Source organism: Porites lutea, chromosome 1 (genome assembly GCF_958299795.1).
Source record: "Porites lutea chromosome 1, jaPorLute2.1, whole genome shotgun sequence".
In the NCBI taxonomy this organism is placed as follows: Eukaryota; Metazoa; Cnidaria; class Anthozoa; order Scleractinia; family Poritidae; genus Porites; species Porites lutea.
Genome location: NC_133201.1, coordinates 4542678 through 4568429, shown reverse-complemented (window position 1 = coordinate 4568429; position 25752 = coordinate 4542678). Strand labels below are relative to the sequence as shown.

Sequence of the window (25752 nt, the reverse complement as noted above, 5' to 3'; positions counted from 1 at the left end):
ACATGGTTAAAAATCCCATCTGGAAGGCGGTGAACCAGCTGGCTATTTTACCAGCGTGGCCAAGGATTTGAAATCAGGGCTTACCGAGAACGAATCCGAGAACAAAGTCCTTAGGCACATTTCTCTCAAAATCTATTTTAAATTACTCGACTGTGCTCTCTCTTTCTCTCAAAATTTACTATGATTATATCAACACATCACAAAAAATATCAAATTGTGCATCATACAAGATAATGAAAAACTAGGTAGTATTACTTCTGACATAAAAGCTGGTAAAGGCATTTTATGTTTTTATTTGAATAGTCACATCATAGGATTTCATCCACGTGCTCAAGTTACACGTAGAACTACATGTACATGTGTATTGCATACATGTATGTCACTTTCAGAATAAAAAGATCAAGTAACATTACTTGCATAAGTTTGAAAAGCCAAGGTTGGTACGATGTATTTTTGGTTGATGTGGTATTTAAGATTTAACTGCCTTTATTTATTATTCTTGCTGCTGTGCCAAAGCCAACTTTGTTGTTGATGCATTTGAAATAGTTAAGTTTCTCTGACATTTTCGTAATATTGATTTCATTCCAGGCAACGTTTGAAGCTGGAAATGGTCCCACACTTACCCTGCGAGCATTCTCAAACCTTACACAGAGAAGGTGGTCTTTTTATCTTTACTGTAAACAGTTTGTTTCATAAGGATATTGCTGTTTTAGGGGGTGTTTACTTGAGAAAACTCACACCAGCGCGAGTTTCACACCAGGATGACTTTTTGATTTGGTACAACAACTGGGGTGAACTCACCCCGGGGTGACTCGCACCAGCATGACATTTTGTGGTGGTATCATGTAAACAGATATAGAGCCATGAGAGAGAACCAGAGTGAACTCGCTCCAGGGCGAAAGTCACCCCGTTGTCATGTAAACACCCCCTTAGGTCAATTCTGTGCTTACACTGTAAGTCATTACGGATCATTATATGTTTCTGGGAAACTGCCCACCTACCCCTCCCCTAAGCCAGCAGAAACACTAATTTCTCACTTAGGGCAAAATGTTGGCTTGTTAAGAGGGGAGGGTAGGTGGGCAGTTTCCCAGAAGCGTATAATGTTTTGTCATGACTTAGTGCCTTCACCCATACACAAAAATTAATTTATGCTCCGGTAAAGTTATGAAGACAAATTGAAACAAATTTCGTCTGGGGCATTAACCACAAACATTGTTTTAAGGAGATGTTTGTAGACCAAGTATAAACACTTGAAAAAGTTAGGCTAACTTCTTTCAACTTTCAATCCATACAAATCCTTGCCATTTGTAGCATTTGATGCAAAGACACATTTTCGCTTTATTAAAAGATAGCAAACAGCGTGAAATAACCAGCCCCTCCATCACTTGATTTATAATATTACCACAGTGATTTGGTCACAAACAGTTAAGGTGGGTCTTGGGACTCATCTTGTGAAAAATCATGAGTCCCAGTCCAGAGCCAATAAGAACCAGTTAAAAACAACGAGTGCTAAATTGAAATTGCTTGGGCTGTTATGTAATTCGTACATACTGTAAAACATACAGTATACTGAAATTAAAATATAGTCCTTCTATTTAAGCACAAACAAGAATAAAATAAATATGCATTGTTAAACAACAGCCACAGAAGTCACTTGAACAGGATATTCTACAAAATCTTCTTCAGATCCATTGATCAATCTTTGAGTTCTACAGGACACATGCCAATGAATTATTTTTATGCACCAGTGACACAGCACGCGGAGGTAACAAGATCACTGTCTATACAAATGTAACCACTGTGCAGTTTATTGTGTAACCAATCCTTTCCTTGCTCTTAGTTATTGCATTGGTGGAATTGCGATTGGAAGTCATGGAAAAGGCATGTCTGTAGGAATGAATGGCAGTAAGTGAAAATCTATTAAAATAATAATTACATGAAATTTAATAGTATTTGTTGGGGGAAATCTAGAAATCAAGCTACAACTAGTTCTTGGCTCATTTTTCTCATGTAATCGGTATTTTTTGTTATCCTCAGTAACAAAAAAAAAAAGAAAATTATAAAAATTTAAAAATAATTTAAACTAATTACCAACAATAAAAAAAATTATTATTATTTTGTCATTTAATTATTAAGCGACAAGTGTTGGAACTTGCTGCAATTTCATTCAGTTAGTTTTGGATACTAACAATATTTTTTCTTGTCACCTCACACAGTGCTTGCTCGACAACTCGACAAACACACAGTTGGATATTTAACTTACAAGGGCGGTGTTCGCTCTTCGATGAACACAACAGTGGTTAGGGAAACAGAACAAAGTCGAATGCAGTTTACCATTCAGGTAATGACATAGAATAATAAGCTACATGTAACTTAAAACATTTGAATTTCGAATGGCATCACTCCAGAAATTTTTTTGTGGTCATGTTTCATCATTTCGAACTTACCGTGTAAGAATTGAAAATGGCGTCCTTCCAAACATTTGCATTTCAAATTTCTGTCATGCTTCCAAGAATTAAAATTTCCAATATCGTCCTTAAGACATAAAACGGTAAAAACGAACGATAAAATCCAACGTTTCAGAATAGTCATGTCTCCATTATCAAGGAAAAATGGTTTTGATTATGCAAATTACAGCATTTTAAGCGATGTGGCGCGAAAATTAACATAACAGGGCGCAAAGATTATGAAAATACTTTTGCACGAACAGAGTCTGATTGCACCTTGAGATTTGGCTTTAAGGTTCTTATAAAAAGCATTTTGTACACTAAAGAGTCAAATTTGTTCCTGCGTTTCTTAAGCGCTTCGAAACGTTTCAGCAGGCCCTGAGGGATCGTCCCGTGCACGTTCTTGTAGGGTTTGGCAATGGCGGAGGTCTGTTGTTTATGTCCTTTTACACGATTGTGTAAATGGCTACGTGTGTAACCTACATAGCCTACATCACACAGGTCACATTGGAAGTTATAAACTACACACTGTTCATTTACGATCGGTGGCTTTGCTTCTTTCACATTCAGTTCTTATTCAATTTTTCGGCTGGCAAACACAGGCTGGATGGTGGTGTTTACTTTTAGGCTCAGATCCTTGAGTTCTTCTTTCACAATATCTGCTGAGATTTGGTCTTTAAATGGTAAAACCACTCGAATCCGTGTCATCTGTCTCTTTAGCTGGTGATAAAGGTTGCTACTGGTCAAAAACCTTTGAGTCAACGAAACTTTTGATGTTAGAGTTAACGAGGTGTTTTGGGTACTTTAAACGCGGGAATGCTGTCTTCAATCGGTTACATTCGTCCGTTAAGTGTGACCAACAAGAAGATAAACGATATGCTCGATCCAGCATAGTTCTCAGTAAACCCTGTTTGTGACAATTGTCAACATAATTCTGATAGTGTAAGAGTAGACTTGAAAAATATTTAAATTTCTTCCAAATATCTAAATTCTGATTATTATTTATACAAAAAATTTAAATCTAAATAAAATCCTTCCAAACATTTGCATTCTGAATGTCTTTCTTCAAAACAATAGTTTTAAAAATTCTGCATAAAATTTTTCCAAACATTTGACTGACCTCACACTTCCAAACATTGGTATTCTAACCTAATCCTTCCACCATTGGAATTAAGACTTTTTTCTTCAAAACATGGCAATTCTGATTTCATCCTTCCCAAGATTCTGTTCTGATCATTTTATAACTTGACACTTTGACCTTATCCTTCTTATCTTGGCTTTATCCTTTCAAACGTAGAAATTCAGAACTTATTCTTCCAAACATTGAAATTCTGGCGTTTTATCCGTCAAAACATTTTTATTCTGACCTTATCCTTCCAAATAATTAAAAACTGGCCTTGTCCGTCCAAACTTTGAAATTATGGCCTTATCCATCCACACATTGCAATTCTGACCTTATCCTTCCAAACAACGGAATTCAGGAGTTATCCTTTCAACCATTGGAATTGTCACCTTCCTTGTTTAAACATTCGAATTGTGACCTTTTCCTTCAAAACTTTGGAATGGTGACCTTATCCGTCAAACCATTGTTATTCTAGTCTTATCTGTCCAAACAATGCCATTCTGACCTTATCCTTTAAATCATCTGAATTCTACCCTTTTGCGTCCAAACACTTGAATAATGACCTTATTTTTCCAAACGTTGGAATTCTGACCTTATCCTTCCAAACATTGCAATTTTAACCTTCGTCGTCCAAACATTGGAAATGTGACCTTATCCGTCTCTGGCCTTATTTGTCCAAACACTGGAATTCTGACATTCTCCTTCGAAACACTGGTATTCTGGCCTTATCCTCCGAAACATGGGAATTCCGACCTTATGCATCCAATCACTCCAATTCTGACCTTATGAGTCCAAACCTTAGAATTCTGGGCTTATCGGTCCAGACATAAGAATTCTAGCCTTATCTGTCCAATCTTTGTAATTCTGGCCTTATTTCTCCAAGCATTGGAATTCTAGCCTTATCTGTCGAAACATTGGAATTCTGGCTTTATCTGTCCAAACATTGGAATTCTGGCTTTATCTGTCCAAACATTGGAATTCTGACATTCTCCTTCGAAACACTGGTGTTCTGGCCTTATTCTCCGAAACATGGGAATTCTGACCTCATGCATCCAATCACTCCAATGCTGACCTTATCTGTCCAAACATTGAAATTCTGACCTTATCTTTCCAAACATTGGCATTCTCGCCTCATCTATCCAAACATTAGAATTCTGGCTTTATCTGTCCAAACAGTGCAATTCTGGCCTTATCCTTCCAATCATTGGAATTCTGACCTTATCTGTCCAAACATTGAAATTTTGACCTTATCTGTCCAAAGACTGGAATTCTGACCTTATCTGTCCAAAAATTGGAATTCTGGCCTTATCTCTCCAAACATTGTAATTCTGACCTTATCAGTACAAACATTAGAATTTTGGCCTTATCCTTCCAAACCTTAGCATTCTGGCCTTATCGGTCCAGACATAAGAATTCTGGCCTTGTCTGTCCAATCTTTGTAATTCTGGCCTTATTTGTCCAAGCATTGGAATTCTAACCTTATCTGTCGAAACATTGGAATTCTGGCTTTATCTGTCCAAACATTGGAATTCTAGCCTTATCTATTCAGACATTGGAATTCTGGCCTTATCTGTTCAAACATTGAAATTCTGACCTTATCTGTCCAAACACTGGAATTCTGACTTTATCTGTCGAAACTTTGGAATTCTGACCCTATCTGTCCAAACATTGGAATTCTGGCCTTATCTGTGCAAACATTGGAATTCTCACCTTATCTGTCCAATCATTAGAATTCTGGCCTTCATTGTCCAAACTTTGGAATTCTGACCTTATCCCTCCAACTATTCTAATTCTGACCTTATCCTTCCAAACATTGGAACCATTGGCATTCTGGCCTTATCTGTCCAAATATTGGAATGCTGACCTTATCTCTGCAGACATTGGATTTGTGCCCTTATCTGTCCAAACATTAGAATTCTGACATTCTCCGTCCAACCATTGTAATTCTGACTTTATCCTTTCAAACATTGGAATTCTGACCTTTTTTATCCAAACATTGGAGTTCTGGACTTCTCTGTCCAAACATTGGAAATCTGACCTTATCCGTCAAAACATTAGAATTCTGGCCTTAGCTTTCGAAACATTAGAATTCTGACCTTATCTATCCAAACACTGCAATTCTGGCATTATCTGTCCAAATAATGGTATTGTGATCTTATCCTTTCAAACATTGGAATTCTGATGTTATCTTCCCAAAGATGGAAATGCTGACGTTATTTCTCCAAACATAACAATTCTTCCCCTATCTGTCCAAACATTGAAATTCAGGCCTTATCCTTCCAAACAATGAAGTTCTGACCTTATCCCTCCAAACATTGGAATTCTGGTCCTATCCTTCCAAACACTGGAATTCTGACCTTATCTTTCCGAACATTGGAAATCTTACCTTATCTGTGCAAACATTGGAATTCTGACCTTATCTTTCCAAACATTGGAATTCTGATTTTATCGTTCCAAACATTGCAATTCTTATCTTATCCGTCCAAAAATTGGAATTCTGACATTATCCTTCCAAACACTGGAATTCTGACCTTACATTTCCAAACATTGAAATTCAGTTTTTATCTTTCCACACCTTGGAATTCTTACCTTAAGCGTCCAAACTTTGGGATTGTGACCTTATCCTTCCAAATACTGGAATTGTTGCCTTATCGATCTAAACATTGGAATTCTGATTTTATGTTTCCAAACCTTAATTCTGACCTTATCTTTCCAAAAATTGGAGTTCTGACCTTATTCTTCCAAACGCTGGAAATGTTACCTTATCCGTCGAGACACTGGAATTCTGACCTATCTTTCCACACACTGGTTTTCGAACCATATCTTTCCAAACATTGGAATTCTGGCTTTATCTGCCCTTACTTTGGAATTCTAATCTTATCCGTCTGAACATTGGAACTCTGACCTTATCTTTCCAAACATTGGAACTCTAACCTCGTCTTTCCAAAGACTGGAATTCTAACCTTATCCTTCCAAACACTAGAAATCTTTCCTTATCTGTCTAAACATTGGAATTCTGACCTTATCTTTCCAAACATTGGTATTCTAACCTTATCCTTCCAAACATTGGAATTCTGATCTTATCCTTCCAAATACTGGAATTCTTGCGTTATCTGTCCAAACATTATAATTTTGATTTTATCTTTCCAAACATTTGTATTCTGGCGTCAGCTGTCCAAACATTAGAATTATTACCTTGTCTGTCCAAACCTTAAAATTCTGACCTTATCCTTCGAAACATTGGAATTCTAATCTTATCTGTCTGAACACTGGAATTCTGACCATATCCGTCCAAATGTTAGGATTTTGGCCTTATCCTTCCAAACACTGGAATTGTGGCCTTATCTTTCCAAACATTGGAATTCTGACCCTGTGCATCCAAACATTGGAATTCTGGCCGTATCTGTCCCAACATTAGAATTCTGACCTTATCTTGCCAAAAATTGGAATTCTGATTTTAATTTGCTATACATTTGAAATCTTACCTTATCTGCGAAAACACTGGAATTGTTACCTTATCCGTCAAAACACTGGAATTCTGATTTTCTCTTTCCAATTACTGGAATTTTGGCCTTATCTGTCCAAACATTGGAATTCTGACCTTATCCTTCCAAACAATGGAATTGTGACCTTATATTTCTAAACACTGGAATTCAGTCCTTATCTTTCCACACGTCGGAATTCTTATCTTATCCGTCCAAACCTTGGAATTCTGACCTTATCTTTCCAAATATTGGAATTCTGGCCTTATCTTTCCAAACATTAGAATTCTTATCTTATCCTTTCAATTACTGGAATTCTTGTGTTATCGGTCTAAGCATTGGAATTCTCATTTTATATTTCTAACCATTAGAATTCCCTCCTTTACTGTTCAAAAATTGGAATTCTGACCTTATCTTTCCAAACAGTGAAATTCTGTTGTTTTCCTTCCAAACATTTGAAATCTTACCTTTTCTGTCCATACAATGGAATTTTGACCATATCTTTCCACACATTGGTATTTTAACCTTATCTTTTTGAACATAGGAATTCTGGCTTCATCTGTCCTAACATTGGTATTCTGATCTTATCCGCCCAAACATTGAAATTCTGAGCGTATCCTTCCAAACACTGGAAATCTTACCCTATCGGTCCAAACATTGGAATTCTAACCTTATCTTCCAAAACACTGGAATTCTGACCTTAACCTTCCAAACATTGGAAATCTTACTTTATCTGTCCAAACATTGGAATTCTGACCATATCTTTCCAAACTTTAGAAATCTTACTTCATCTGTCCAAACATTGGAATTATGACCTTATCTTTCCAAACATTGGAATTCTAACCTTATCCTTCCAAACATTGGAACTTTGATCTTATCCTTCCAGACCTTGGAATTCTGGGCTTATCTGTCCAAACGTTGGAGTTCTGACGGTATCCGTCTAAACATTACAATTCTGGCCTTATCCCTCCAAACATTGCAATTCTCGTCTTATTTGTCCAAACATTGGAATTCTGACCTTATCCTTCCAAAAATTAGAATTCTGGCCGTATCTGTCCAAGCACTTAAATTCTGACTTTATCTCTCCAAAGATTGGAATTCTAACATTATCGGCCCAAACATTCAAATTCTAGTTTTATCTTTCCAAACATTGCAATTCTGAGTTTATCTTTCCAAACATTGGAATTCTGGCCTTATCCTTCCAAACACTGGAATTCTCACCGTATCTTACCAAATACTGGAATTCTGACCTTATCCTTCCAGACATTGGAAATCTTACCTCCTCTGTCCTAACATTGGTATTCTGATCTTATCTGTCCAAACATTGAAATACTGACCATATCCTTCCAAACATATGAAATCTTTCCCTATCTGTCCAAACATTGGAATTCTAACGTTATCTTTCCAAACACTGGAATTCTGACCTTATCCCTCCAAACATTAGAAATCTTACTTTATCTTTCCAAACATTGGAATTCAGTCCTTATCTTTGCACACCTTGGAGACTTCGTACCTGATCCGTGCAAACATTGGAGTTCTGACCTTATCTTTCCAAACATTGGAATTCTGACCTTATCGTCCCAAGCACTGGAATTCTGGCCTTATCCGTCCAAACCATGGAATTCTCATTTTATCTTTCCAAACATTAGAATTCTGGCCTTAACTGTCTAAAGTTTGGAATTCTGACCTTTTCTTTCCAAACATTGAAATTTTGACCTTATCCTTCCAACCACTGGAATTCTGGCCTTATCTGTCCAGTAAGTAAGTATTCTGAACTTATCCGTTCAAACATTGGAGTTCTAACCTTATCCTTCCAAACATTGGAATTCTAAAGATTGGATTTGTGGTCTTATCCTTGTAAACATTAGAATTCTGACCTTTTCCGTCCAAAGATTGGAATTCTAACCTTATTCTTTCAAGCATTGGACTTCTGGCTTTACCTATCCAAACATCGGAATTCTGACCTTATCTTTCTAAACATAGGAATTCTCTCCTTATCCTTCCAAACATAGGAAATCTTACCCTATCTGTGCAAATATTGGAATTCTGACATTACCTTTCCAAACATTATCATATCCATCAACACATTGGAATTAATTTTTTTGTCTTTCCAAAAATTGGAATTCTGGCCTTATGTGTCTAGACATTGGAATTCTGACCTTATCTTTCCAAAAATTGGAATTCTGACCTTATCCTTCCAAACATTGGAATTCCGGCGTTATTTCTCCTACGATTTGAATTTTGATCTTATCCGTCCAAAGATTGGAATTCTGACCTTATCCTTCCAAATATATTGGAATTCTGGCCGTATATGTCGAAACATTAGAATTCTGACCTTATCCTTCCAAACACTGGAATTTTGGCCTTATCTGTCCAAACTCTGGAATTCTGATCTTGTCTTTCCAAACATTGGCATTATGGCCTTATCCTTCCAAACATTGGAATTCTGGTTTTTCCCTTCCAAACAATGGAATTCTGACTGTTATATATTAAAGCTGTTGCCGATAGCAACGCGTCCTCTAAATTCCCTGAAGGGTACTTTTGCATTCGAGCACAATGTTTAAAATTCAGTTTGAGCTTTCAGTTGACAGGAAGAGAAGAATTGAGATATAGAAACCGAAGACCCAGAGACAATTCACGCTAGTGTAAGTAGTTTTTTCCACGTGTTTTTCATCTTGTTGCGAATTTCTCATTAGGATATTTGGCGTTTTTCCTTTTTCAACGAATCATCCTGTTAATCATTCTGTTAATGCTTGTAATCTAGAAGTGAAAAGAGGTAGCCCGATTGTGATGCGTGAATGGTGAATAAACTTAAATCGTTAGAAAATACTGAGACACTGAGTATCAAATGAATCTTCAAGAGCAGCGAAATGATGACAACATTATTCGACTAGTGGAACAGGAGAAAGATCCTGAAGGTCCTGCCTGTGACGAAAATATGGAAGAATCAGCCAAGGAATTTGAAGATTGATAGAAATCCCTTGCTGGCTTGCTCGGTCAAATGGGCTCATGGATGAGGAACGCAAATGCGTGCATCGCGGATAAGACAGTCGGCGACTTAGAGAGTGTTCGAAAGGAATTTATGAGAATTATCGTGAAGAACTTGCCAGAGAGCGAACTTGAGCGGTGCCAATAAGAATAAAAAGCCCAAACACGACCCTGAGCAGGGCGGGAAAAAAGAACCACTAGGGGAGGGGTGCAAGACGCCTACGCTGCTCTAAGGACCATGAGCTTGCTGAGTGTGAGCAATTTATATCTGATGAAATTCTAGCTCGGTTGGATATAGTTAAGCGGAACAAATTGTTGCATGTCTGTTTGAAATCGGGTCATATGCGAGGTCGGTGTGAATCGAGAATCTTTTGCAGTTCTGGAAGTGACAGGATCCCCATCTGGACAGACAAAGGGAGATACAGGCAGCACAGGCCGACATCCAGTACAAGGATCAAGGAACGCAATTTCCTCAAAATCCAAGAGCAATGGAACAGTACGCAACCATCACAGAAGCTCGTTCAAGAACTGTTTTACTGCGCGTTGTGCAAGTTAAAATAAAAGTGCCGAGTGGTTCTTCACTAACAACTTACGCATTACTAGACAATGCCTCTCGAGGAACTATTATCAGCAAGATAACAGTCAAACAAACAGTCTGGGTTTAAAAGGACTGCTACAGCTTGTGTGCGTGAACACTGTTGTAGAGAAAACGAGCTACCATTTCCAGTTGGTGCGCGTAGAGTTGCAGTCAGCTACAGGGACAGGAGAAATTTTCAAAGTGGAAGAGGGGCTAGTGTCAGAAAAGTTCAATATACCAGAAAGGTGTCTTCCTGAGGACATTGATAACAGTTGCTATCCCCACCTGAAAGATAGATATTCCCGAGGTTCAGGACAAGCTTTCTCCGTTCTCATAGGAAAGGATGTAGATTATGCTCATGAGGTGTTCGAAGTCCAAAAGCCTAGCTCACCTGACAACCATCTGAAGACGGTACGAGGCCCTCTGGGTGAGTTGTAACTGGAGTGGTTGCGGGACACCCTACCTCCAAGGAGATCAGTGTGAACTTTACAAACTGCAAAAAGAAACTGTGTGAATTAGTTGAAGCTTTTCGAGTGAGCACGTGGATAAGGGACGCAAATACGTGCGTCGCGGATAAGAGAATTGGCGACTTAGAGAGTGTTCAAAAGGAATTTATGAGAATTATATCGTGAAGAACTTGCCAGAAGGTGAACTTTATCGTGTGAAAGACAGGTACACAGAAATAGTAGTTCAGTATGAAGAATGCACATTATTAATGATTGTTTAATGCAAATGAAGAAAACGAGCACTAAAGGAAAGTCAGTTAAATCACCACCTTCTTTGAAACGATCAAGATTAAAAGATTTAAGAGGGGATATCGAAATGAAAAAGTTAATATCAGAGCAAGAGCAAGAACTGGGACAATTTGAACTTGAGATGGAGAGAAAGAAAATTGAACTGGAATTTGAAAAGAAGAAAAGAGCATGCGAACTAAAATTTCCGATGCAAATAGCCGAGAAAGAGGCCCAGCTTTTAGAAGATGATAGGAGCGATAGCAGCAGCCAACGCGGTCTGGGGAGTAAAAGTGGTTTTGAGTTTCTACCGACAATGAGTGATGAAGAAAAGATTGAAAAATGGAGAGCGAGCTGTGCCAATAAAAATAAAAAGCCCAAACACGACCCCTGAGCAGGGCGGGAAAAAAGAACCACTAGGGGAGGGGTGAAAGATGCCTAAGAATGAAGCTCAAAGGGACAAGCTCATTGTTGAGGGTAACTAGACTTCAGCTATCCTGCTAAAGCTAACAATGCTTCAGGGAATGCACCCTATTAAATTCTCAAGAAACCCAAGTGATTACCCAACCTTCAGAAACAGACTTCGAGACAATTTGGAGGATGGAATCTTGAATGATAGTCAGAAATTAGAATTTCTTCCCACGTTTTTGTCCGGCAAAGCATATAAAGTACTCGAGAGAGTCTCGGGATGTTTTTACGATTCAGTCCTAAGAATGTTACACGAGCGCTATGGTCAGCCAGCCGCTGTCCCTGCCACGTGAAGAGAAAGTTTGACAAAGGGGCCGATGCTGCGGAATAATGACTTTACTGGTTTACTTAATTTCGCTGAGCAACGCGAGGCTGCCTCAAAGAAACTTTCCAGGCATTATGAACTAGAAGCTAGTACAATGGCGAAAAGGAGACAAATAGTTACGCTCTTACCGAACTATCTAGTAAATAAACGCGGAAAAGGTTTATACAGCATTCGGGAAAAGAGAAGAATCCCATGGCTGTCAGATCTTTCAAAGTTTGTCAGGCAGCAATTAAGAATGATCCGTGATTTGCCGCTGAAAAGAAGCCGGAGAGGCAAAACGGAATGAGTATCAAGGGGCCGACTTCGAATTCAAGAGGGCACAGTAACGCGTTTCATACAGACCTCAAAGCCAGAAGCTTAAGCGTTAATTATCAGAACCCTGAGAAACGCAACCTTAGGCGATGCTTGCGCTGCTCTAAGGACCATGAGCTTGCTGAGTGTCCGCAATTTATATCTGATGAAATTCAAGCTCGGTTGGATATAGTTAAGCGGAGCAAATTGTTGCATGTCTGTTTGAAATCGGGTCATATGCGAGGTTGGTGTGAATCGAGAATCTTTTGCAGTTCTGGAAGTGACAGGCGACACCACAGATTGTTGCATAATCCGTTTCGACTAAGAGACGCTATTACTGCACAGGATCCCCATCTGGACAGACAAAGGGAGATACAGGCAGCACAGGCCGACATCCAGTACAAGGATCAAGGAATGCAATTTCCTCAAAATCCAAGAGCGATGGAACAGTACGCAACCATCACAGAAGCTCCTTCAAGAACTGTTTTACTGCACGTTGTGCAAGTTAAAGTAATAGCGCCGAGTGGTTCTTCACTAACAACTTACGCATTACTAGACGATGCTTCTCGAGGAACTATTATCAGAAAGATAACAGTCAAGTGAACAGTCTGGGTTTAAAAGGACTGCTACAGCTTGTGTGGGTGAACACTGTTGTGGAGAAAACGACGTAACATTTCCAGTTGGTGCGCTTCAAGATGCAGTCAGCTACAGGGACAGGAGAAATTATCAAGGTGGAAGAGGAGTTAGTGTCAGAAAAGTTCAGTATACCAGAAAGGTCTCTTCCTGAGGAAATTGATAACAGTTGCTACCCCCACCTGAAAGATATAGATATTCCCGAGGTACAGGTCAAGGCTGTCTCCGTTCTCATAGGAAAGGATGTAGATTATGCTCGTGAGGTGCTCGAAGTCCGAAAGCCTAACTCACCTGACAACCGTCTGAAGACGTTGCGAGACCCTCTGGGGTGAGTTGTAACTGGAGTGGTTGCGGGACACCCTACCTCCAAGGAGATCAGTGTGAACTTTTCAAACTGCAAAAAGAAACTGTGTGAATCAGTTGAAGCTTTCTGGAAGTTAGAAGCCTTTGGTAGGCAAGGTGCCCCCTGAAGTTGAGAGGGCGAACAAGTTAACAGGCTATCAACACCGCATAACTGGTCCATGGAAGATCTGCGCGCAGTTGAAACTTTGCAAAGCACCACTAGGTTGTCTGACGAACGTTTTGAGACATGTCTGTTGTGGCGTAATGAAGATGTCTGGTTACCCAACAACCATTGTGAAGCAAAGTGGAGAAAGTGCAGCCTGAAAAGGAGAGTCTCTAGAGACCTGGATTTCAAGCAGAGATACTGTGCGGTGATGAAGGAATACATTGGCAAGGGTTATACCTGTAAGCTCACACCGGAAGAAGCTGATCACCTAAGCAAAAAAGGTGGCAGCAAGCACAATTGCTTGCCAATCACTATTGGAGACACTGGCTTAAAGAGTACGTACCAACTTTGCAGGAGAGACCAAAGTGGCAACAGGGAAAAGGGAACCTTCACGTCTGAGACATTGTTCCGGTGGCTGATGATAACATGGCAAGGAACCAGTAGGCCTTGGGACAACTCAAAAACTTGTTTCCCGGAGCGGATGGATTGATGAGGACTGTGAAAGTGTGGGCAAAGGGAGCAACACTTAAACTTAAAGGACCAGTGACCAAGTTGTGCTAATTAGAAGGAGTAAATGATGAATAGGGATGAACTTTAAAGAACATTGTGTGAACCTGAACGAAATCGGTTGCCAATAGCAACGCATCCCCTAAATTCCCTGACGGGTACTTTCGCATTCAAGTGTGATGTTTAAAATTCAGTTTGAGCTAGCAGTTGACATAAAGAGAAGAATAATGAGATATAAAAACCGAAGACCCGGAGAAAATTCACGCTAGTGTAAGTACTTTTTTCCAAGAGTTTTTCATCCTTTAGCAAATTTCTCATCAGGATATTTGCCTTTTTCCTTTTTCCACGAATCTTTCTGTTAGTCAGTCTGTTAATGCTCATAATGTAGAAGTGAAAAGAGGCGAGCCCGATTTCGACACGTGAAAAGTGAACAAACTTGAATTGTTAGAAAATACTGAGACACTGAGTATTGCCTCCTCTGTCCAAACATTGGAATTCTGACCTTATCCTTCCAAAGATTGAAATTCTTCCTCTATTTGTCCTAACATTGAAATTCTTACCTTACCTTTCCAAACATTGGAATTCAGACCTTATCTTTTTGCACCTTGGAATTTTTACCTTATCCGTCCAAACATTAGCATTCTGACCTTATCCTTCCAACTACTGGAATTCTGGCCTTATCTGTCCAAACAATGGAATTCTTATTTTATCTTTCCAACATTAGAATTCTGGCCTTAACTGTCCAAACATTGGAATTCTAACCTTATCCTTCCAAACATTGAAATTCTGGCCTTCTCTGTCCTAACATTGATATTCTGAACTTATCCGTCCAAACATTGGAATTCTGACCTTATCTTTGCAAATATTGGAATTCTAACCTAATCTTTCAAAACCTTTAAATTTTTACCTTATCAATCCAAACATTGGTATTCTGACCTTATCTGTCCAAACATTGGGATTCTGACATTATCCTTCCATACATTGATATTTTGGCCTTATCTGTCCGAAGACTGGAATGTTGAATTTATGTTTCCAAACATTGGAATTCTGGGCTTATCCGTTCAAAGCTTCGATTTCTCTTCTTATCCTTCCAAGCACTGGAATTCTGCCTTTATCCTTTGAAACATTGGAACTCTGACCTTATCCTTTCACACATTAAGAATGTGGCCTTATGTGTCCAGACATTGAAATTCTGACCTTATCCGTCCAAACATTAGAATTCTGACCTTATCCTTCCAAACATTGGAATTCAGTCCTTTTCTTTCCACACTGTGGAATTCTGATCTTATCCGTCCAAACATTGGAATTCTGACCTTATCTTTCCAAACATTGGAATTCTGACCTTATCCCTCCAAACATTGGAATTCTGACCTTATCATTCCAAACATTGGAATTCTGGCCTTATCCTTGCAAACATTAGAATTCTGACCTTATTTTTCCAAACATTAGTATTCTGACCGTTTCTTTTCAAAGATTGGAATTCGGACCTTATCCCCCCAAAACATTGGAATTCGGCCTTATCCTTTCAAACATTAAAATTCTGGCCTTATCCTTCCAGACATTAGAATTGTGGCCTTATCATTCGAAACATGAGAATTGTGGCCTAATCTATCCAAAGATTAGAATTCTGGCCTTATCCTTGCAAACATTAGAATTCTGGTCTTATCGGTCCAAACATTAGTGTTCTGGCCTTCTCCCACCAAACATTAGACTTCTGGCCTTATCCCTCGAAACATTACAAAACTGGCCTTATCCTTCCAAACATTGGAATTCTGGCCTTATCTGTCCAAACATTGGAAGTCTGAGCATATCCGTCCAAACAGTGGGGTTTTGGCCTTATCCTTCCAGACACTGGAATTCTGACCTTGTCTTTCCAAACATTTGAAATCTTACCTTATCTCTGCAAACACTGGAATTCTGATCTTGCCTTTCCAAACATTGGAATTCTGATTTTACTTTTCTAGACATTAGAATTCTGACCTTATCCTTCGAAATATTGGAATTCTCTCCTTATCTGGAATTGTGGCCTTAACTGTGAAAACACTGGAATTGTGACCTTATCTTTCCAAACATTAGAATTCTGACCTTATCCCTCCAAACATTAGAATTCTGACCTTATCCTTCCAAACATTTTTAATTCTCGCCTTATCCTTCCAAACATTATAATTCTGACCTTATCCTTCCAAACATTAGAATTGTGGCCTTATCTTTCCAAACATTAGAATTTTGGCCTTACCCCTTCAAACATTTGAATTTTGGCCTTATCCCTCTAAACATTACAATTCGAGCGTTATCTTTCCAAACATTAGAATTCTGGCCTTATCCCTCCAAACATTAGAACTCTGGCCTTATCTCTCCAAAGATTAGAATTCTGGCCTTATGCCTTCAGAGATTGGAATTCTGACCTTATCTTTCCAAATATTAGAATTCTCTCGTTACTCCCTCCAAACATTAGAATTCTGACCTTATCCTTCCAACTACTGGAATTCTGGCCTTATCTGTCCAAACAATGGAATTCTTATTTATCTTTCCAAACATTAGAATTCTGGCCTTAACTGTCCAAACGTTGGAATTCTGACCTTTTCTTTCCAAACATTGGCATTTTGACCTTATCCTTCCAAACATTGGAAGTCTTACCTTATCTGTCGGAACAAAGGAATTCTTATTTTATCTTTCCAACCATTAGAATTCTGGCCTTAACTGTCGAAACATTGGAATTCTAACCTTATCCTTCCAAACATTGGAATTCTGGCCTTATCTGTCCTAACATTGATATTCTGAACTTATCCGTCCAAACATTGGAATTCCGACCTTATCTTTCCAAATATTAGAATTCTCTCGTTATCCCTCCAAACATTAGAATTCTGACCGTATCCTTCCAAACATTGGAATTCTGACCTTATCCTTCCAACTACTGGAATTCTGGCCTTATCTGTCCAAACAATGGAATTCTTATTTTATCTTTCCAAACATTAGAATTCTGGCCTTAACTGTCCAAACATTGGAATTCTGACCTTTTCTTTCCAAACATTGGCATTTTGACCTTATCCTTCCAAACATTGGAAGTCTTACCTTATCTGTCGGAACAATGGAATTCTTATTTTATCTTTCCATCCATTAGAATTCTGGCCTTAACTGTCGAAACATTGGAATTCTAACCTGGTCCTTCCAAACATTGGAATTCTGGCCTTATCTGTCCTAACATTGATATTCTGAACTTATCCGTCCAAACACTGGAATTCTGACCTTATCTTTGCAAATATTGGAATTCTAACCTAATCTTTCAAAACCTTTAAATTCTTACCTAATCAATCCAAACATTGGTATTCAGACCTTATCTGTCCAAACATTGGGATTCTGACATTATCCTTCCATACATTGATATTTTGGCTTTATCTGTCCGAGGACTGGAATGCTGAATTTATGATTCCAAACATTGGAATTCTGGGCTTATCCGTTCATCCGTTCCTTCCAAGCACTGGAATTCTGCCTTTATCCTTTGAAACATTGGAACTCTGACCTTATCCTTTTACACATTAAAAATGTGGCCTTATGTGCCCAGACATTGAAATTCTGATCTTATCCGTCCAAACATTGGAATTCTGACCTTATCCTTCAAAACATTGGAATTCTGGCCTTATTTCTCCTAAAATTAGAATTCTGATCTTATCCTTCAAAACATTGGAATTCTGGCCTTGTCTGTCCAAACATTGAAATTCTGACCTTATCCGTCCAAACATTAGAATTCTGACCTTATCCTTCCAGAGATTGGAATTCTGGTCTTATCTGTCCTAACATTGATATTGTGAACCTATCCGTCCAAACATTGAAATTCTGACCTTATCTTTGCAAACAGTGGAATTTTAAGCTTGTCTTTCAAAACCTTTGAATTCTTACCTTATCAATCCAAACATTGGAATTCTGACCTTATCTGTGCAAACATTGGGATTCTGACCTTATCTTTCCATACATTGATATTTTTGGCCTTATCTGTCCAAACATTGGAATTCTGAATTTATGTTTCCAAACATTGGAATTCTGGGCTTATCCATTCAAAGCTTGGATTTCTCTTCTTATCCTTCTAAGCACTGGAATTCTGGCTTTAGCCTTTGAAACATTGGAACTCTGACCTTATCCTTTCACACATTAAAAATGTGGCCTTAGGTGCCCAGACATTGAAATTCTGATCTTATCCGTCCAAACATTAGAATTCTGACCTTATCCTTCCAAACATTGGAATTCAGTCCTTTTCTTTCCACACGGTGGAATTCTGATCTTATCCGTCCAAACATTGGAATTCTGACCTTATCTTTTAAAACACTGGAATTCCGACCGTTATTATTCCAAACATTCGAATTCTCACCTTATCCTTCAAAAGATTGGAATTTTGGCCTTATTTCTCCTAACATTAGAATTGTGATCTCATCCTTCCAAACACTGGAATTCTGGTCTTGTCTGTCGAAACACTGGAATTCTGAACTTATCCGTCGAAACATTAGAATTTTGACCTTATCCTTCCAAATACTGGAATTCTTGCCTTCTCCTTACAAACAGTGGATTTCTTGTCTTATCCCTCGAAACATTAGAATTCTGGCCTTACCCTTCAAAGCATTGGAATTCTGATTTTATCTTTCCAAACATTGGAATTCTGGCCTTAGCTGTCCAAACATTGTAATTCTGAGCTTATCTTTCCAAACATTGGAATTCTGGCCTTATCCATTCAAAGATTGAAATTCTGGTGCTATCGTTGTAAACATTAGAATTCTGCCCTTATCCGTCCAAAGACTGGAATTCTGACCTTATCTGTCCAAAGACTGGAATTCTAACCTCATCCTTTCAAGCACTGGACTTCTGGCTTTACCTGTGCAAACAACGGAATTCAGACCTTATCTTTCTAAACATTGGGGTTTTGTCCTTATCCTTCCAAACATTGGAAATCGTACCCTGTCTGTGCAAACATTAGAATTCTGTCCTTACCTTTCCAAACATTGGATTCTTATCTCATCCGTCAACACATTGGAATTCTTATTTTATCTTTCCAAACATTGGAATTTTGTCCTTATCTGTCCAGACATTGGAATTCTGACCTTATCTTTCCAAACATTGGAATTCTGACCTTTTCCTTCCAAACATTTGAATTCTGACCTTATCCTTCCAAGCATTGGAATTCCGGCTTTATTTGACCTAACATTTGAATTCTGATCTTATCCGTCCAAACACTGGAACTCTGACCTCATCCTTCGAAACATTGGAATTCTCTACTTATCTGTCTAAACAGTGGAATTCTCATTTTATCTTTCTAAACATTGGAATTATTGCCTTATCTGTCCAAACATTGGACTTGTCATCTTATCTTTCCAATTATTTAAATTCTGATCTTATCCTTACAGACATTGGAAATCTTACCTTATCTGTCGAAACATTGGAATTCTGACGCTATCTTTCCAAACATTGGAGTTCCTGCCTTATTTCTCCAAACATTTGAATTTTGATCTTATCAATCCAAACATTGGAATTCAGACCTTATCTTTCCAAGTTTTTAAATTTTCACCTATTCTGTCCAAAGATTAGAAATCTGACGTTATCCTTGCAAACAATAGAATTCTGGCCTTAGCTGTGAAAGATTGCAATTCTGGTTTTAGTTTTCCAAAGATTAGAATTCAGGCCTTAACTGTCGAAACATCTGAATTCTGACCTTATCTTTCCAAACATTTGAATTCTGACCTTATCTTTCTATACGATGAAATACTTACTTTATCCTTCGAAACACTTGAACGTTGCCTTATCTGTCCAAACATTAGAATTGTGACGTTATCCCTTCAAACATTGGAATTCTGACCTTATCTTTTCAAACATTGGAATTCTGACCTTATCGTTTCAAACATTGGAATTCTGGTCTTATCTTTCCAAACATTAGAATTCTGGCCTTATCTTTCCAAACATTGGAATTGTGGGCTTATCTTTTGAAACATTGGAATTCGGGCCTGATCTTTCCAAACATTGGTATTCTGACCTTACTTTTCGAAACATTTTAATTCCGAATGTCAGGACTCCAAGCATATGAATTCTGAGTGTCATTAAGTGACGAGTGCCTTTACATTAGAATTCTGGCCTTATCCCTTCAAAGATTGGAATTCTGACCTTATCTTTTCAAACATGAGAATTCTGTCCTTATCCCTCCAAACATTGGAATTCTGTCCTTAGCTTTCCAAACATTAGAATTCTGGCCTTATACTTCTAAACATTGGAATTCTGACCTTATCCCTCCAAACATTGGAATTCTAACCTTATCCTTCGAAACATTTTTTATTTTGACCTTATCCTTTTAAACGTTGGAATTCTGACCTTATCTTTCCAAACATTAGAAGTCTGGCCTTATCTTTCCAAACATTGGAATTCTGGCCTTATCTTTCCAAACATTAGAATTCTGACCGTATCCTTTCAAAGATTGGATTGCTGACCTTATCCCCCCAAACACTGGAATTCTGACCTTATCCTTCCAAAGATTGGAATTTTGGCGTTATCTTTCCAAACATTACAATTCTGGTCTTCCCTTTCCAAACATTGGAATTCTGGCCTTCTCTTTCAAAACATTGGTATTCTGTGCTTATCTTCCCAAATATTAGAATTCTGGCCCTATCCCTCCAAACATTGGAATTCTGACCTTACTTTTCAAAACTTTTTAATTCCGAATGTCAGCACTCCAAGCATATGAATTGCGAGTGTTTTTACTCCAAACATGTGAATTTCGAATGTCATCGCTCCAAACATTTGAATTCCAAATATCATTATTTCAACCATGTGATTTCCGAATGGGATTATTCCAAACATTGGAATTGTGAATTTCACCACTCCAAAAATTTTAATTTTGAATGTTACCATTCCAAATATTTGAATTTCAACTGTCATCATTTTAAGCATTTGAATTTCGAATGTCTTCATTCCAAACATTTGAATTCCGAATGTCATTACTCCAAACATTTGAATTCCGAATGTCATCACTCAAAAGATTTGAATTCCCAACTTCATCTTTCCAAATATTTGAATTTCGAATGTTATCACTCCAAAGATTTGAATTCCGAAAGTCATCATTTCAAACATTTGAATTCCGGTGTCATCCTTCCAAACATTTGAATTCTGAATGTTGTCACTACAAGCGTTTAAATTCCGAATGTCTTCTGTCCAAGCATTTTACTGCTGAATGTCATCCGTCCAAACATTTAAATTCCGAATATCATCATTTCACGCATTTGAATTCCAAATGTCATCTTTCCAAACATTTGAATTCCGATGTCATCACTCCAAACATTTGAATTCCGAATGTCATCACCCCAAAAATTTGAATTCCGAATTTCATCACTCCAAGCATCTGAATGCCGGATGTCATCACTCCAAAAATTGGAATTACGAATGTTTTATAGTTCTTTTCCAGGTAGGTCTATCGTTGACACCCTCCTGTTGTCGGTGAAGATTGATGTCTCTTCATTTCATGTTTCTCTTTGGAACACCTTTGAACCCTAAACTAGGTTTCCCTTGATCGCTCATTCCCAAACAGAGTTAAGAGTTCTACAGCTGTTTTGATAGTCTGTTGTTAACCATTCTATGCACTTACCAAGCCATCTGAGATTTTTCTTGCTGAGAACATTGTCATTGATGTTAGTACTGTGCGGCAGATAATTTCCACATTCGTGATCTTTTTCTTCTAGGGTACGTTCATTTTGACTGTTAGACGCCTCATCATGTAAGCAAGGATCTTCTTCACTTGACTCTGATATATAGTCTATGTTTCAGAACCATACAGGAGTGACAAGAGTGAAGAAGGGACAATGGTTTGATAGACCTTGCAGTTGACTTTGTTTTAGTCACGTGTTGGTTTTCCTTTTGCTGTCATGCAGTTTTCCAAAAGCAGCACTTGCATTTCCCACCCTGTATCTGAGTTCACTGTCTAAGTTGGCGATGTTGCAGATAGTGCTTCCTAGGTATTTGAAGTAGAACAACTGCACCAAGGCCTCTTGATTGATGGTTGTGTTTGTTGGCTCAGGAACTGATGTAGGTTTTGCATTGGTAGGTATAAGCATCAGTGTGAGTTTGGATATAGATACCGTCCCCAACACCATGAAAGGTTGCTTCTAGCATTGCGGTTATTTAGAGAGAGAACAGTGTTGCAGCAAGCACACTATCTTGCTTGACATCATTGGTGACTGCAAATTCTTTGGAGATATGGTTTCCTTGAGCCACATGTGCTTGTATTTCGTAGTAGTGCCTTCACCGGATTGATAAATTTAGAAGGACATTGTTACTTTCCGAGCACTTTCCACAGGCCCTCATGAGACAGTGTATCAAAAGCCATCTTGTTTGGTGTCCCATAACTTCTCATGATATTCAATGGACTTTCTCTGTTTCGAGAATCGAAGTCCACAAATTGTGCATACAGACCTGCCCTCCACTCATTTGCCTGCTCTAAGATGTTTCCAAGTATAAAGATCTGTTCAGTTGTACTTCTCTTCGGTGGAAACGCAGCCTGCTCCTCTCGAACTTTCTTGTCTATGCCTTTCTTGGTCCGCCTAATAGCGACCTTTCCGTTGTTACATTTGTGCAAATCACTTTTCTCTAATTCCTCGACAACAACTCCCTTCTTCCACACGTTTGGCCACCTCTCATTTTTTTAAAGCCTGTTGTAAAACCAAGTCAGCGTACTTGCAGTGTCTTCAATGTCAGCTCTCAATTACTCCGGACACACCTCATCTACTCCAGCCACTTTCCCTGGCTTTGCCCCTTTCATTACATCCTTGACCTCTTGTTATTGCAATCTTCCTAGATCTATTTCCTCAGTCTCTTCTAATTCTACTGTCTTATCGTCTTTCACAGGATTTGTTGGGTCATCTCTGTTTAATATTTCACTAAAGTGCTCCACCCATCTCTGTAGTCTTTCTCGTGTTTCAGTCCTAAGCACCCCTTTTTCGGCTTTAACACCTTCTTCTTGTCTCTGCCATTCTCCTGTTATCGACTTGGTAATGCTGAACAGCTCCTTGAATAGTTCCTACCTTTCGCAGCAGCCTTTTCCGCTGCTGCAGCCCTCTTCTCTAACCAATTTCTCCAATCTTCCCTAGCACTACATTTCACTTCATTGTTTTTCGCATTATACTTCCGTCTTCATCTCTGTTTCAGTCGTTCCGATCTTGCGCCCTCCATTTTCCGTTTTGCCTCTTTTCTCTCCTTGATTTTTTCCCATGTTTTGTAAAATTGTTTTATATTCATGGCTTAGCAAGTTTGTGTATGTTGGCTTAGCAAGTTTCTGTATGTTGAAAAAATCACATCATGCCCTGCCTCCGGATCCTCTATGTCTCCTAAAGCTTCAATCCTATTCCTCAACTCAATGGTCTATCCTTAACTGATCTCTTCACTGTGCAGTTTACTTAGGTCAAACCTTTACCTTACATTCTTTCTTCTCTCAGGCCTTGCCAACTTTACACTTATTCTGGTTCTCACAAGGTAATGGTCACTGTATACGTCTGCTCCTCTCATTACTCATCTTTCCATTCACTAAAATATAGTCAATCTGCTTTACTCTCCTCCCATCTGGTGACCTATAGGTCAGCTTAAAGATGTCTTTTTGAGGGAAGATTGTTCCTGTTGTGATTAACCCACTTGTAGTACAAATGTCACATGACCTCTCCATTGGCATTTCCGTCATGTAGTGTTACAAAAGTAGCACTTGCATTTCCAGCCCTGTTTCTGAGTTCACTGTCTAGGCTAGCGTAGTTGGAGACAGTGTTTCCTAGGTATTTGAAGTGGGTACACTGTACCAGGGCCTCTTGATTGATAGTTATGGTTGTTGGGTCAGCAGCTGGATCTAGGCGTTGCATTGGCCGGTAAAGTACTCAGTTTTGTTGATGTTGATCTTGAGGCCAAATTTGGAGACAGCTCTGGCGATCCTGTCCACCAGACTCTGAATGTCACCAACACTGTGGGCAACTATAGCACTATCACCTACAAACAGGATTTCCCTCACCAGGATCTGGGTTGTGCGTGTTTTTGCTCTGAAAACGGCGACATTAAACAGGTTAGGATTAGTATGAGTTTGGATGTAGATACTGTTCCCAACACTTTCAAAGGCTACTTCTAGCATTGTTCGGTAGAGAGAGAGAGAGAACAGTGTCGGAGCAAGCACACTTCTTTGTTTCACATCACTGGTGACGGCAAATTCCTTGAAGATGTAGTTTCCTTGAGCCACATCTACTTGCATTTTGTCGTGCAGTGCCTTCACCAGATTGATAAATTTCGAAGGACATTAACACTTTCCGAGCACTTTTCATAGGCCCTCATGAAACACTTTATCAAAAGCCTTTGTTAAGTCGATAAAAACGGCATCATTATCATCATGTATCATCGCGCCAATAGGCACATAAGGCCTCCCTGCTGTCTAAGACTTTCAATCTCGTGCTACCACTTTGGCTACTTCCCAACTCTTCCACCCTGTTTTGTTTCGCTCTTTCTGAACAGCCCTTCTCCAGGTAGTTTTTGGACTTCCTCTCGCCCTCCGACCTTATGGTGTTCACCCTAATGCTGTAAAGTAGTCATTCACGGCCCCTCGTCTAAGTATGTGACATAGCCAGTTCCAGTTTCATCGTCATAATTTACAACTTGTGGCATTGGTCTCTGCCAACTCAACCACTCTTTTTGTTTGTTATTCTCTGCTGCCATCTAATCTGCACTATCTGTCTCAGGCACTATCGTTCTTGGTGATCTTCCAAGATTCTCAGCCATTTAGCAGGACCGGTCGAACTTAAGTTTTGAACAGGTGTATCTTGGCTCTCCTTCCTATTCCTCTATTTGCTCAGGCCTTCTTTAGTCCCTATAATGCACCATGTGCCTCTGCTACCTCCACCCTCCTTGTCGACAATAGCACTCAGGTCTGTAAAAGTCCTCAACGTCTTCCACTTCTTCACCATCAACCACAATGTTCTCCCTGCTTCTAGCACAATCAGCCCTTAGCGTCTTGCCCTTTCTCGCATCAAGTTTGCATGCTACTCTGGCTGCTTCCTCCGCCAATCTCCCAGTCTTCTCGTGCATTCATTGAACGTAGATGACAGTGGTGCAATGTCATCTGCGAATTCTCAAGGTCCTCCAGCACTGTTGTCAGATTCCACCTTATCCCTCCTATCTGCTTTGCCTTTCTCATGACCCAGTCCAAGACAGTAAGAATAGGAATCCTGACATCACGCACCCCATTTTAACTCCATACTTGATCGTGAGCCAGTATGATGTGACACTCCTGTCAACGACTGCACACTCAAACCCATGCAAATGCCTACTATCACTCTCACCATCTTGTCTGGTATCCCATTACTTCTCATGATATTCCATAGGCTTTCTATGTGTACATAGTCAAAGGCTTTGTCGAAGTCCAGAAAGTGCGTATGCAGACACGCCCTCGACTCATTTGCCTGCTCTAAGATGTTTTTAAGTATAAAGATCTTTTCAGTTGTACTTCTCTTGGGTGGAAACCCAGCCTGCTCCTTTCGAAGTTTCTTGTCTATCCCTTTCTTGATCCACCTAACAGCGTCCTCAGGAATATCTTACTAATGGCGGGTAGTGAAGTCACTCCTCTTCCGTTGTTACATTTGTGCAAATCACCTTTCTTGAATACCTTGACAACAAGTCCCTTCTTG

The 25752-nt window shown here is 39.0% G+C and overlaps 1 protein-coding gene and 1 pseudogene across 1 annotated transcript in view; one reads left to right on the top strand and one right to left on the bottom strand.

Moving 5' to 3' along the window:
* LOC140934369 (dnaJ homolog subfamily C member 11-like) overlaps positions 1-25752 on the top strand; it is a 52262-nt gene that overhangs the window by 11180 nt on the left and 15330 nt on the right. Inside the window, exons 10-12 of the mRNA XM_073384008.1 lie at positions 589-656; positions 1841-1905; positions 2217-2341. Coding sequence (XP_073240109.1) covers positions 589-656; positions 1841-1905; positions 2217-2341 — 258 coding nt within the window. The remainder of the gene's footprint in view (positions 1-588; positions 657-1840; positions 1906-2216; positions 2342-25752) is intronic.
* LOC140947687 (uncharacterized) lies at positions 2685-3339 on the bottom strand (annotated as a pseudogene).